Genomic DNA, 15,741 nt, shown 5'->3' on the forward strand with positions numbered 1-15,741 from the left:
AGACAACTACCGATGGGAAGTGATTGGACTCTGCGAAACAAGATGGACTGGAAAAGGAGAATTCCACCATGGACAGTACAAAATCTTAACGTCAGGCAGGGAGGACAACGAACACCAAGAGGGAGTAGCACTTACAGTATATTAAAACCAAAGGCTCAAAACTCTCTATTGTCCTACAACCCTATCTCACCTAGGATAATAGCAAGATTCAAAACATGAATTGGATCATTGACTATTATTCAAGTATACTCACCAACTTCATCAGAAGAAGACATTGAGGAGTTCTATATAGATTTGCATAAAGCAGTACAGTAGACATCAAGTCAAGATCTCCTAATTGTAATGGGGGACTTAAACGCAAAAGTAGGCACAGACTGGCATACCTGGCCAAGAGTAATCGGAAAGTTCGGGTATGCAGAAAGCAATGAACGTGGCGAAAGACTGCTAAACTTCTGCTCAAATAATAGAGTAATAATAACCAACACTCTCTTTAAACATACAGAAACCCCAAAGAAAATGCACATGGATATCACCAGACAGACAAACCAAGAATATGATAGACTATATTATTGTAAACCAAAGATGGAAATCAAGTATCCTAAACTGAAGATCCTTTTCTGCAGATTGCGGACCAGACCATAAGCAAGTGTTAGCAAACTTAAGAATAAAGTTAAAATCTGGAAGCACTTTTAGAGTCAAAAGGAGACTGAATGTAAAAAAACTACAAGACAACAATATTCTAAAAAAATATCAACTAGAACTAGATAAAAACCTGAAGGCAATACCAAAACAGAATATAAACATTGAAGAACATTGGTGCAAATTAAAGGAAATAATATTAAATTCGGCAGAAAAAACAATAAGTTACACAGAAGGAGAAAATAAAAAGGATTGGATCCCGAATGAAGTAAAAAGGTTAAGCGATCAAAAGAAAAGCATGAAACTAAAACAGAACTATAACAGAAATGAATATAATAGATTAACCAGAAAAATTAAAAACTAGTTAAAAGAGACAAGAATAACTGGTTAGAAGAAAAATGAAAATTGGCAGAGAAGCTATCAAAAGAAAAGCACCTTCATGGATTATATAAACAAACAGACCAAATTAGTAAGACACGGGCAACAAAAATTATAATGATTAAAAACAAAGAGGGAGAACTAATTGAAAGTAAAACCAAAAGAATGGCCAGATGGGAAGAATACTTCAAAGATTTATATAATAAAAACAGCTCCCAGGATATTACGATTCCAGCGACTGCAATGGAAGAGGAAACAAATATCTTTACCAAAGAAATAATAGCACGCAGCATAGAAAAACTCAAAACTAGGAAAGCACCTGGCATTGATCAGATACATGAAGAATTCTTAAAAGCAGGAAAGGAACAACTTTTGGAACCATTAAAAACGTAAGTTGAAAGGATCTACAAGAACGAAGCAGTGCCTACTGATTGGACCAAATCAGTTATAATTCCAAAATGCAAAAAAGGAGATAAAACAGAATGCAATAATTACAGAGGCATTAGCCTCCTCAGTATTCCGAGTCAGGTTTTTACGAAAGTACTCCAAAAACAAGTTAAGCCATATATAGAACTGGCACTAGGAGAAGAACAAGCAGGTTTCAGACAAGGGAGAAGCACAGTTGATCAACTATTCATCTTAAGACAGCTAATAGAAAAGACACTGGAGTACAACCAAAGTTGCTACATAAATTTCATAGACTTTCGTCAGGCATTTGATTCAATCCGTAGAAGAGAACTATACTATGGAAAACTATGGAAGATTTTGGAATTCTTCATCAAAACCATGAGAATAATAAAGAATCTGTATGAGAAATCTGAAAGTGCAGTACGAATGGAGGACACCTTAGCCAACTGGTTCCACACAGAGAGCGGAGTAAGACAGGGATGCAATCTGTCACCAGAACTGTTCAATCTTACACCAGAACTGTTCAATCTTACACTGGAAGAAGCAACCAATAAGGCCTTAAATAACGAAGACTCCGGAATCAAAATATATGGGGAAAATGTGACAAATTTAAACTTTGCAGACCACATTGCATTACTTGCAAGCACAGAAGAAAATCTACAGCGAATTTCTGATAAAATAAAGGAGGAGTGTATAAAATCTGGATCAAACATAAATATAGACAAAACAAAAATGATGCAAATAGGAAAAAGAAGCACCAATCTGAAAATTGAAATTGATAGTAAGAATTTAGAGCAGGTAGAAAACTTCTCCTACCTTGGAGGAGTTATTGAGTATATTGGTGAAATTACAAAATATATAAACAGACGAATTAATCAAGCATCCCAAACCTTTGGACGACTTAATAAAATATGGAAGTCAAGAGACATCAAACAAGTAACAAAAGTAAGAATCTATGAAAAATGGTCCTCCCAATACTCCTCTATGGAAGTGATTGCTGGAATCTCAAAAAGACTGAAGAGAAAAAATGATTAGTTACTGAAATGAGTTGGCTAAGAATATTACTTGGAGTATCTCTGCTGGATCGACTAAGAAACGAAGACATAAGGAAACGACTAAAACAAAAAATAACAATAGTAGACAAAATCCAAGAGAGAAGACTGCGATGGTTTGGCCATGTGATAAGAATGGGAACAGAAAGACTACCATCTGAAGCCCTGAATACAACGATAAAAGGTAAAAGATCCAAAGGACGGCCCAGAATTAGATGGAAAGACAAAATAAAAGAGGACCTTAAAACTAAATCACATCAAGCGACACCAAACCGTACAGAATTGTTCGGACTCTCCTGGGACAGACAGAAGTGGAAAGAGTTCATTCGGCCTCATCATCATCATCCACATAAATGATGGAAGAGAGAAAAAGAAGAAGAAGAAGAAGAAGAAAAATTGCAGCATAGTGGTAAGCAAGGTCTTATTACTGACTTCTTGATAACTAAACCAGCCGAAGTATGCAATGAGAATTATACAAATGATGTCCAAGAGATTTCAAGTGATGACGACGTCCGGCCACTAGTAAATAAAGAACATCTACGTTCTGTTAGTTTTGAAGACAGTGATGACGATTAAAATATGCACTTTATTTTATTTTGAGTGAAACATTTTATGCATTGAAGATTACGTACAATTCATGATTTTTATAAGTTTATAATTTTCATAGTTTGTTTTCTTAACTTACATGAATTACCTGAATTAAATACAACTATTTTTTGTAGGATATGTCATTGTTGTTTATACAGTATAATTAAAAAAAAAATATATCGGAACATAACCCTACTTTTTCTATGCGATCTGAGTCTCGCATAGAACCTAACATCCGCGTTATACGAGGGTTGCCTGTATATTGCTCAAGTGAGATGTTTAACTATTGATTTAAGGAAATTAGAGATAAACTGAATGAATGAGGAAAAAAATTAAATAAAGGAAGATGCATTATATCGAACAGTGATGCTTTGGAAGAAATTTCCACATGGCCAAGTGAGAATGCATGACTTTTAGAAGAATGCTGTTCAGTTTGTTTTCTGAAGTATTTCATGTTATCTCTCAATATTGAATTAACTGCGAAAGTCCGAGAAAATATTACCGAGTTCGTTTATGTTATTCTTAAAATGACCGTTTATTATTCTTTGCATGTATTATTTGTTGTACATAATTTGCTTTATTTTCATTCAGAACACATGTTGATCGTGAAGCGAATGCACCAGCATGAATCTGAAACATTCCAACCGACTAAAACTAAAAATATTGTTATCGACTGGATATAGTGGGAGCAGCATCTTTGGAGCCGACGAAAGCCGATTCAGATATTCAAACCCAGTCAAATGGGAACACTACAAAATTTGGTGACGATATATGCTTGAGAGAGCAAATTTGTTTACACAGTAAACAGACATTAATTTTTATATAGAGAAATAGATTATTATTATTATTATTATTATTATTACGGGCAACTCCAGGGAGTCATTGGACTCATCGAGGGAGGCCCCAAATCATATTCATCACAACTATTTGACATTCATACAGTATCTATCATACCTCGCCTTAAACTCATTCACTGTCACAGCATCCACCACAGACTCAGGGAGCGCATTCCACTCATTCACTACTCTAAAAGTAAAGAACCCAGCTCTAACACCTTTACTAACCACACTTTTGCCCAGTTTCCATGGATGTCCCCTAGTCCTCCCACAACCAGCCCTGTTCTCAAAAATATCTTCTGAATTAATTTTATAGAAACCCTTCAGTAATTTGAATGTCTCAATCATATCTCCCCTCCTCCGCCTATCAACCAATTTTTGCAACCCACAAATCCTCAACCTGTTCTCATACGGTTCATTCCACAGACCTGCTATCATCTTGGTCACTCGCCTCTGGATCCTCTCCACCTCCTACCCATCAAGAAGAAACCTAGGTGACCAAATCTGAGCACAGTAGTCTAGATGGGGTCTTATCAAGGCTCGATACAGAGGAACAATAACCTGCTTGTCTCTGCTTGTCATCGCATTCTTCAGCAACCAAGTGATTTGATGAGCTGTTTTGGTCACTTTTGCAATGTGTCCCCTAAATTTCAATTCCTTATCTACCAACACTCCTAAATCTCGTGCCTCATCAATTTCCTGGAGCACGGTTCCACCAATGCAGTAAACTGCCGCCAATCTTTTCACCCCAAAATGCATAACCTTACATTTTGCCACATTAAACTGACATCCATTCTCCTTAGCCCAGACCTCCAATCTATCCAAATCATCCTGCAAAATTTTGACGTCATCTGCATTCACTATTGCCCTACCCAACTTCGCATCATCCGCAAATAAATGAACTGTTCCTCTCAGATCATTTCCTATATCATTTATGAACAAATTAAACAGCAGTGGTCCAAGAACAGATCCTTGTGGCACACCACTAGTCACAGGCCGTCTTGTGGACTCTACTCCCGAGTAAACCACTCTCTGATATCTCTCCGTCAACCACCCTCCTATCCATCTCACCAACCCTATGTCCATTCCCATATGCTGCAATTTACTGATTAGAATTCCATGTGGAATCCTGTCAAAGGCCTTGGCAAGGTCCAGTAGAATCACCGTAAACCCATTACCCTTATCCAGTTCAGCCGTCACTGTGTTATAATACGTGAGCAAGTTACTGAGGCATGACCTACTCTTCACAAAACCATGCTGTCCCCGATACAGTATCCCATTTTCTTCTATCCAATCTTGTATTTTCCTCTTGACTATTTTCTCTAAGACCTTGACAATGATTCCTGATATGCTAATCGGTCGGTAATTTACTACAGCAGTCTTGGAACCACCTTTATGCAGTGGAACTATTTTCCCCTCTTTCCACCCGCTCGGGACTAACCCAGACCCGAGACTCAAATTAAACAAAATGGTCAAGGGTACTGACAATTCTTTAGCTGCTTCTCGTACAACACGAGCTGGTATACCATCCAATCCCACAGATGTATTGACATTGAGGTTATGAAATAGACTACTCACCTCCACTTCCTTAACCACAATTCCCGTATAATCTACTGGTTTATTCGTTTCTGCAATGTCACCACCTGGATGATATACTTTTGCAAAGTGCTCACTCAGTAACTCAACTATCTCAACTGATTCAGTTACCTCCCTACCATCGGCATTCTTTAAAATCAATCTGCCATGTACATTTTTCCTTTTACTTGCTACATATCTAAAAAACTGTTTAGGATTCTCTTTAGCCTGCAGGGCCAATGTTCTTTCGTAATCCTTTTTTGCTTTTCTTACCACACTCGTCACCCTTCTGGCCTGTGATTTATACCGTTCATGTGTCTGCCGGTCACCCTTCTCCTTAAAATCCCTCCATTGTTGTTTCTTTTTTTGCAACTCAAGCTTAATGGTGTTATTCATCCATTTAACCCCTACTTGATTTATTATTCGGACTCTAGGTATACAGTCAGCCATTGCTTCATGCAAGCACTTCTTAACTACCTCCCATGCACTATCAACTTCTAGTCCTTGCAGTTGTACATGCCATGGCACTGAACCAATCAAACTCCTAAGCTTGTCATACTTTCCAGCCCGATAATTCCACATGTACCCTGTCTTAATTGAAAATTCTACACCTTTAGCCACCTCCCAAGTTGAGACCCTATGATCACTCTCACCGATTGGTGGCAATGTGGTCATATTTGTTACAGCCAAATCTTCAGATGTAATTACTAGGTCAAGCACTCTCTGACCCCTAGTATTTTCCATTACATGCTGTCGCAGATAGTTATCCCTTAATAACCGCATAAAATCCAGTTCCTTCCTCCCGTGTGTCCTCTCCTCACTCCAATCAATGCGACCATAGTTGAAATCTCCCATAACAATCACCCTCCTTCCACCCATTTCTTCTATTTGCTTGTGCATACTGTCACCACCATCTTTTCCATCACCTGGTCTATAGCAGCACCCAATTGTATATTTAGTTCTGCTAGCCACAATCTCACACCAAATGGCCTAAAATGTGCTCTTTTCTCTATCCTGCAATTCAACTTCTATTCTCCTTGGCTGGAGCTCATCAGCTATCATCAACAATACTCCTCCCCCCATTTTATTCACTCTGTCATTCCTGAACACACTATACCCATCACATTCAATCCCACTAGTTATATCATCTACAGTCAGCCATGTTTCACTAATACCTATAACCTGTGGTCTGGAAGTGCCAACCATGGCCAAAAACTCTTCCTTCTTGTTCCTAATACTCCTAGTATTAGTGTACATGAATTTAAGACCCCCATTAGCCCCAACCCTACCTTGATGCCTTATATTAACTATCCCACTCAGATTTGTTGTCCTTATTTGCTCTGGCATATTATATTGATTCTTACATTCAACTGCCTCCATAAGGACTGTATCTCTACTCCCCCCCCCCCTAACAAATCTAGTTTCCCTGAATTTGCACATCCACTACATTCAGCAACACTTTCTCAAGTCTTCTTACACCGTAACCATTCAAATGCAAGCCATCCATCTTATATAGATCCTTTCGCCCATCAAACTCACTCCACACATCCACAAATTCCACACCACTCGTCATACATAACCCACGCATAAAGTCATTTGCAATTATAGCCCTCCTTTTAAACATTTCACTGTCATACCGTGGCAAAAGACTAATCATTCTAACTCTCTCACTCTTTTCTTTTGCTACCTCAAACAATTCATTCAGGTCTTCTATCATTTCCATTTTATCTCCTTTCAGATCATTCGTACCTGCCACAACAATCATTTCTTTCACCCTTTCCTTTTGCTCTCTAATAGACGCAGTTACGTCCTTTATGGTCGCACCAGGTTGGTACGATTTTGTCAAATCCTCTACTAACACACCTCGTACTAACGAGTCTCCATACAGCACTCTATCCTTCATTTTGTTCATGTTCACATTCATACGTCTATTTTTCCTGTCATACCTTTTATTATTGGTTGGTTCATTCAGTCTACTTTTGTTCATGCACTCTAGCTGCTGTTTTGCTCTTTCTATCGCACTATTCAACAACGCGATCTCACTCAATGCATCTATCTCATCTTTTTTGTTCTCTGAGAAACCATTTATACTATCATTCACACTTTCTACATTCACACTCTCACAATTTTCATGTACAACCTTGCCGTTTCTTGTCATATCCCTGTTTCCTTCATTCTGAAGGTTGACAAAAATATCACACTCACGATCCGAAATACACTTCAATTCCGCATTCTCCCTACATTTTCTACACACATTCAATCCTTTATTATCATCTAACCACACTCCGACCGCACTCCGCAAAGCGTACATTTCACAGCTAGTACACTGACTCATTTCTTTTATGCTACCGTTCTTTGATAACGATGGCGAACCTTCATTACTGGCCGCCATTTTCCTTCGCACAGGTGCCATATTTATCTGTGACGTGTTTTGTCAAATTATACCCTAATCTTTAATAATTATTCAATTAATAAATAAGAGGAAAAAAAGTACAAACACCAGAACATTTAAGTACTAAATATAATTAAATAAAATGAAATATAACTAAATACAGTAACTTAGCTTCGTTTTGTCTTCCACCGTTACGCGTTAGATGGAATAGTTAGTGCCCAAATATTTAAATAATGCAGGGTATATACACTGGCGTTCATAAACTAAGGAACAAAGAAAAAGTCACGATAATTCATAAACTATATGATGAATTCTAATGCAATTCTGTGAAGATGTGAAAGATTCTCCCATAAAAACTGTAAACAATCATTATTTAAATTAAGGGGAATTAAATTCCACATTGTTTTAAAACCGAATAAAAAAATCAGAGATCGGAATCAAAGAGTTTCATGCTTAATATACTAACTATAACAGTATCGGCGACTACTAGTGTAAGCTAAAGCACGTAGTACAAACTAGGGCAACTCGTTGCAAAGGTGGAAAAAGTTCTGATCGCTATTCTTACTATTTTCCATAATGTAAAACCCATCTGGTAGGAGATGTATGATGTTATTCATTATGGTGGGAGGTCACTACCCAGACCGGTTTCGATCTTTATTGAGATCTCATCAGTGAGTAGCTAGATCAAAGTATAATACTAAGGGTATAGCGAAAAGAACTTATATACTCTGCAATACGATTTGTCAAAAAGGTGCACCCATAAATTATTTAAAGTAAAGAGCCAACAGGCTTCATTTCGGCGATGAGTTGCCCTAATTTGTACTACGTGCATTAGCTTACGCTAGTAGTCGCCGATACGTTTATAGTTACTATATTCGGCATGAAACTCTTTGATTCCAATCTTTGAGTTTCTTATTCGGTTTTAAAACAATGTGGGATTTAAATCCCCTTAATTTAAATAATGTTTTACATCACCGAAATGAAGCCTGTTGGCTCTTTACTTTAAATAATGTAAACAATCATTTTAATTCAGCAGCAAATGGGTGCAGGAAGACTAGCCAAAAATGAAATCGTAAGAGTGCCTCAAAAAGGAATGCACCCACCCCCTCACCGTTTCTGCAGAGCTCTGATAGGTCCCTGAAGGTTTGTGGAGAAGAGTTAGAGCAGTAAATCGTCCATCTACTAAAGCATCCCAACACGCTCACTAAAATTAAGGTGAGGGGACCTGACTGGTCAGTTCATACGTACGATGGCCTCTTCATGAGGGTATTGGTTCACTCGATGAAGACGAGCATTATCGTCTTGTTGGATAAATGTCTCTCCTATCGAACCCAGATGAACATGGGTCCAAGACCTCGTCCCTGTAAGGTGCAGTATTCATGGTTCGCTAGGAAGCAGATCCAGATGGGTGTGTCCACAGAACAAGACCTTCTCAAACCATCACACTATCTGCACCATAAATATCCCTTTCACCGATATTAGAGGGATGGTAACGTGTCACCGGTTCTCTCCAGATCAGAGCGCGCGTAGTATCTATACCGGACCGATTAGCGTGCCGAGCAATCTTTTTGAAACTCACCCTCGGAATATAACCACACTAGAGGGAAGTTCTTAAACAGGTTTGGAATTATTAGGTGATTCGGATATTGGTATAGTCAATTAAAATAGTATAATAGTGTAATTAGTGTACAATGTTATAAATCTGAAATAACATTTTATTTTTCAGGAGACTCTTAGAGGGAGGTGACAGCAGAAGGAGTAAGTAAGATACTAAAAGTAATATTGAATTGTGAATAAGGCACTTTGAAATATATGACAAAACCAGAAGTTATGTTAGTGTTACATACACATTATATCAATCGCGAAAAGTATTGAATAATAATAATAATAAAAGGATTTACCTCCTCTGACTTCGCTTTTTCTCTTTTACGGGAGCTCCCTCTTCTGGATAACCTAAGAGAAAAAAATCACGTGATTAGCTTGTGCTCGCCTTCTGTTTGACGTAATGATCACCATCGTTTTGTTCTCCTAGAACTCCTTGCGGAACGAGGAAAGATGGAAGAGAAGAAGGACGCAAAACTTTATTGCAGTGATGGGAGGTCTAAACAGGGGAGATCTTTTCTCTGAAGACGTCTGAAGCGTGAGGACGATTCATAAACATGAGTGTAAATGGGGGGTTGAGCGAAACACGTACACGATAGCACCAGTACTCTAGGTACTCCCCTGAAAGTCCCTGTTCGCTAATTCTACAAGGCGGCTTCGGTCTCAGTTAGTTATCATGTCAAATGCTGCTGGGGTGCTGTTCACATGTGGCGAAAACTACCGTGCTTGTTTCTGAGATTCTCCTGACCCTGGCGAGGAAGGTTGAATTCCACACTGATCATTGGCATCACGTGAAGTTAATCCGAAGGGGTATTCAGAAGATTGTTTTTTAATCTTTCCGCTCAGGAAGGTCTTTCACTTATAATTCCAAAGCGAAGTTTGGTTGGCTTTTTATTTTGGAGGAAATCTCTCTTTCTCTCTCTCTCTCTCTCTCTCTCTCTCTCTCTCTAGGTGTGTGTGTTCTTCTCTCAGGGGAAGAGGGGGGTCTTTCATCGCTTAGGTGCTCCTTGCAACTCGTCTAGCATGTTGTGGTGTATCCATCTTCGGTTACTAAGGAAACCTCCCGCCTTTCTAGTCTCCAAGGGGCGAAAACCTTGACTACTGCGGTGTTGTGTTTACGAGGATTACGTTGCTAGGTCATTACCGATATCGTAGCTTAGGGGTTATGTCATCTGTCCAATGCTTGTTATTCTTAACGACCGCACCGAGTGAGAGTCGAAGGCCGTTCGGGGTCTGTTACGAACGTTTTGGAATCGAAGAGAATAATTAAGAGAAAATGGGGATGGACGCAGAATTAGCTGATATGACGACCGGAGAAAGGATCGCGTTCCTTTTCCCAGAATATTGCGTCACACAAGCTCGTGTTAGATGAGACTTGTTTTGATTCGTTCGAATTAAAGAGAATTTAACGGGAAAGGGACGAAAAATATTCTTACGGCCCACCGAACAGCATCGAACTACAAGCCGAGCTTTCCATTTTCAATAAAAAGCACGCAAACACTTCGGCAGCACACCTGATTCAAAATCCCCCTCCTCTGTGTCCTTGGAAACACACCTCCGAAGAGAATACGAGCCAAACTTTTCTAATTATTCTCAGCAGCGTTTTGTGATGAGATTTTGAAGGTGTTTCGTTTTCCTGGAAAACCGCGTGTTTTTAAAACCAAATATTTATAAAAGTTAAATTTTCTATTTTTTTTTTTTTGAAATTTAGATTTTTATGAATGATTAAATATTTAGAAATTGTTTCGTAAAAATTAGAGTTGAGAATTTTCTGGACTCAGAAATCGAGTATTTCCTAAAATTTATATTCACACTGTACTTAGAAGAGATGCGAAGCGGCAGATGCCATGCGTAGTTCCCAGACATTATCCGCAGCTTCTGTATACCCCACTCTCTCTTTTATACGCATTGCGAGTGATTCCCTTCCAGAATATGCCAAACACACCGCGTATATTCAGAACCTTCCCATTCGAGAGTACAGCACTAAATCAATGCACAGGTTGACCTCCAGACAGTATATCTGGAAAGGATGGAATTTCATCAAAAGATGTTTCCAAATCAGTTCGCGAATAGTCATGCTAAAACCTGTCCAACTGTGTCTAAGGGGAAAGAGGGAGGTGATACGTGTGTGATATTTGTTGCCAAACATGAAAGCCTTATTTTACGAAGTCCTTATTCTTAATTTGCGAATGTTCTTTTTCTACTTGAGAGTGCTCCTTCCATTCTTTTGATTCCAACACTTGTTCTGACCGAGTTACTGAAACAATTCTTCCTAAAATGGAGAAGGGCCATCACCCCTCATTTCATTCAATATTTTCTTCTCCACTACAAAAAACTTTGGTTTTCCAGAAAACATACTAAGAGGCAATCCAAGAAGGAATGCAGCGCACAAAAAGACTTTGAGAGAAAATCCAACATCACTCACGGCCTGCAACAGTTTGTAACCGCTGCAGAAAACCGATGAGCCAACATATCAAATTATGGCTTTGAACCGTCATATATATATATATATATATATATATATATATAATCAGAATGAAACTTGTACTCGTCTCGTCCTCTATCTTTTCTATTTTCTTTCATGGTATGGACCCCAATAACATGAAAGCAAGCCCTATTTAGGTTATTCCAAAGGACACACACACACACACACACACACACACACACACACACACACACACACACACACACACACACACACACACACACACACACACACACACACACACACACACACACACACACACACAGAGAGAGAGAGAGAGAGAGAAAGAGAGAGGAAGAAGGAAGGACACATTAAGCTCTTTCTTCCAGCACTACCATACCGCAGCCTTGTTCTCTCAGAAATAATGAAGGGGAATTAGGAATAGTGTAAGTCTTCAGCACTGAAAGTCCACTGATTGTTCTGCAGCCATCAGTATGCAACCTACCTGGAAAGACTTGGAGAAACTCGATTGGTGCCGGCATAAAGCCTTACCAACGAACCGTCATGGTATAATGTTGCCAATGTTTTGTCAGTGGATGGACAGTTTCCTTCCTCTGATTATTCACTTTGCATCATGCTGGACGATTCTCTCTCTTCAGCTTTCCATACTAATGTTTTTTCTTCTCCGTCAGTAAATGGCTGATCCCAAATCCTGTCTGTAGTCTACCCATGACAGTACAGTGGACTCCATTTCTTCTCTTCATTCGACAGATCTTTGACAACCAAATCCTAACTTAAACTGTAGCATCTCAGCCATTCTCTCTCTCTCTCTCTCTCTCTCTCTCTCTCTCAGATGAGCTCATAACTAAGCTCCTCCGATATTCCTCCGGAACTCTACAAGTAAAATCTGATTTCTCTCTTTTTGCGCTGATTGACCTGTTGACTTCTTTTTTTCGGCACAAAGGCATAGTATTCGTATCTTCCACCTCCTCTGTCTCCAAGAAATTGTCGATTTTCCGATTGATAGGTCTCACCTACCAGCTGATAAATGTGCATCAATTCTAAATCCACACAAGCTTAGAATATTGTTCGGACATCATCGGTTAACTGGACTGACTCTTCTGAACAGCATCGAATCTCTGCAAAAAACACACAAAATGCAGCTCCACACCTTCTGCGAGACAGCCGTTGGAGTGGATCTGTTTCTGTTTTTCCAATAGGCGCATCCGCTAAACATTAATTCATCCTTCTTTCACTTTCTAAGCATATGTGTTCGCGTATTTACGTGCTTTTTGCTCCAGTAAAACAAAAGGATCAGCTGCCGTTTAATATTTGCTCAGAATAATACTGAAGATGCCGAGGACTACAATCTCTAGCTGATCAAAAACAGCATCAACTGGTAACCTCTTTTATTTCTGACACGTACAGTCCTAATGTGCAACAGGTCCAACAGCATTTCGTGTGTGGGAGGGGTATAATTATTTTTTAAAAAATGAAATGGACTACCAGATTGTGCTGTTGAGATTAGTGTGAGTAGTATTAGGGTCATTCTGAACGAGATCAAGATCAAGATAAGATAAGGCTTCGTGACGTCACGGTTTGCTAAGATCAGTGATGTCATGAGTATGGAATGTTTGGAATTTTGCTGAGGGCTACATCTGTCAGTGACGTCACGTTGTGTCTTTTGGTTCGCATATGGCATTCTGCGTAATGGTTTGCGTATGGAATTGTGGGTGATGGTTAGAGATAGGATTCCTCACGTCATGAGTATGGAATGTTTGGAATTTCCCTGGGGGACACATCTGTCTGTGACATCATGTTGTATGTTTTTGGTTCACGTATGGAATTCTGGGTAATGGTCAGCGTATGGAATTCTGACAAGATTGAGATGTAGATAAGATAAGAATTACATAAATGATGTCACGTTGTGTGTTTGGTTCGAGTGTGTGGACTTGTGGGTAATGGTCAGAGCATGGAATTCTGGGATGTGGCTGTGTTTGTCATTGATATGAGATGAGCTTTTTGTTTGTGTGTGGCATTATGGGTAATGATTAGAGATCGGAATTCTGGGATGATATTTGGTCAAGTGTTGGGGTCTTTGGCTTGATTATGGAACTATGGGAAAATATTTGTGAATATACCAGTAGACATTTTCTAAAATAATTAGTTACTAGATATCATTGGTGTCCTCCTCGCCCCCAGAAACACACAAACACGTTTTTTTTTCTTTCATGTTTACATTTTCTAAAATAATTAACTACTGATATCAGTAGTGTCTCCCTCACCCCCTCAAAACACACACACACACACACACACACACACACACACACACACACACACACACACACACACACACACACACACACACACACACACACACACACACACACACACACACACACACACTTTTTTTCTTTCATGTTTACATTTTCTAAAATAATTCATTAATCAGTGGTGTTCCCCTCACTCCCCCATCAAACACATTTTCTCCCCTTTCATGTTCACATTTTCCAAAATAATCAACTGCTAGAATCACGGTTTTACTGCTTTTTTTTCGTTTCATGTTTTTCTTCTCAATAGGTTGTAGTTAGACATTTTCTAACATAATTAATTACAGGCAATCAGTGGTCTCCCCAAAACACACACAATTTTTTTCAAGAATATCAGTTTTACTGCTTCTATGTTATGTTTAAGATCTTAAAAACTTCACTACTTTTCTAATTAAATCTTAACTTTATTACAAATCTAAGCAGAATAAATATGCTTAAATATGGAAAACACGCAACGACAACTTAACTGTTCATTTAAGTTTACAAATACACATTTATTTGACTGAAATATTATTTCCAATTATATTCACAACGATAATTTAAAACATGTAGTTAACTAGAAATATTTCACAAGATTTTCTCTCTTGCTATTTTCCTTAAGAAAGAAAAATTCCAAAGGGTTTTGGGTTCACTCATTTTTTTTTTTTTACTTTACGGGATACACAAAACAGTACAGTACAGCACAATATACACAAGAAAATCTGCGGCCTGGAAGAACGAATTGAAGTAACTAAACTGAAAATGCACTCGATTATTGTTCCTTATAGGTTTCTGTCCAATGTGACATCATTGAGTTGAACTGGAAAAGGTTATTGTCGTGGGTATGTGTGAATTCCTGTGTGTGGAATTCTGGGTGATTGTTAGAGTATGGAATCCTGGGTAATGGTTAGCATATGGAATTCTGACAAGTGAGATGAGTTTTTTTTGTTGTTGTTGTTCGCGTGTGGCATTATGGTTTTTTCCCCATTCCTGGCATTGATTTCAGAGTAGTGATATATTTTTTTAACTCATTTATTATGTTACGTATTTTTTCCAACAAATAAATAATTATTTATTCCGATATCAACTGAATATTAGGTCTGGAATTATAATTTTCAACTTAATTCCTCTGTTACAACTTCCAAAGATTATACTTTAGACGCCCATGTTTTTCTTTTGCATTAGTAAATGTTGACTGAACTAAACAGAAATTAAGACTTTAAACTTAACAAGTGTCTGAAAGCAGGGTTACCATATTTCTTGAAGATAATATGCGACATCAATGTCGACCATCAAAAAAAAAATAAAATAAAAAATTGTGAAGAAAACTAAAATGTTTACCTTCGAATAAATATTTATGATTACGGCAAACAAGAAATTCATCAGCTTTCCAAAGTTTTGACATTCGCACCCATATTGTTTTCATCATTTAGAATACCGCAACCCGAAAAATTCACATCACTCGATGAGAGCTTTTGATATACTTATATATATATATATATATATATAAGTCTTCAAAATTATATATATATAATTT

General features: G+C 38.2%; 1 protein-coding gene across 1 annotated transcript in view; it reads right to left on the reverse strand.

Annotated features, from left to right (window-relative positions):
* The window catches only part of dysc (whirlin protein dyschronic), a 230,683-nt gene that overhangs the window by 120,499 nt on the left and 94,443 nt on the right, over positions 1-15,741 (reverse strand). Inside the window, exon 5 of the mRNA XM_090397058.1 lies at positions 9,770-9,821. Within this exon, the coding sequence (XP_090253184.1) occupies positions 9,770-9,821 (52 nt within the window). The remainder of the gene's footprint in view (positions 1-9,769; positions 9,822-15,741) is intronic.

This window comes from Typopeltis vanoorti, chromosome 8 (genome assembly GCF_054136105.1).
Source record: "Typopeltis vanoorti isolate ZY-2024b chromosome 8, IOZ_Tvanoo_1.0, whole genome shotgun sequence".
Lineage (NCBI taxonomy): Eukaryota > Metazoa > Arthropoda > Arachnida > Uropygi > Thelyphonidae > Typopeltis > Typopeltis vanoorti.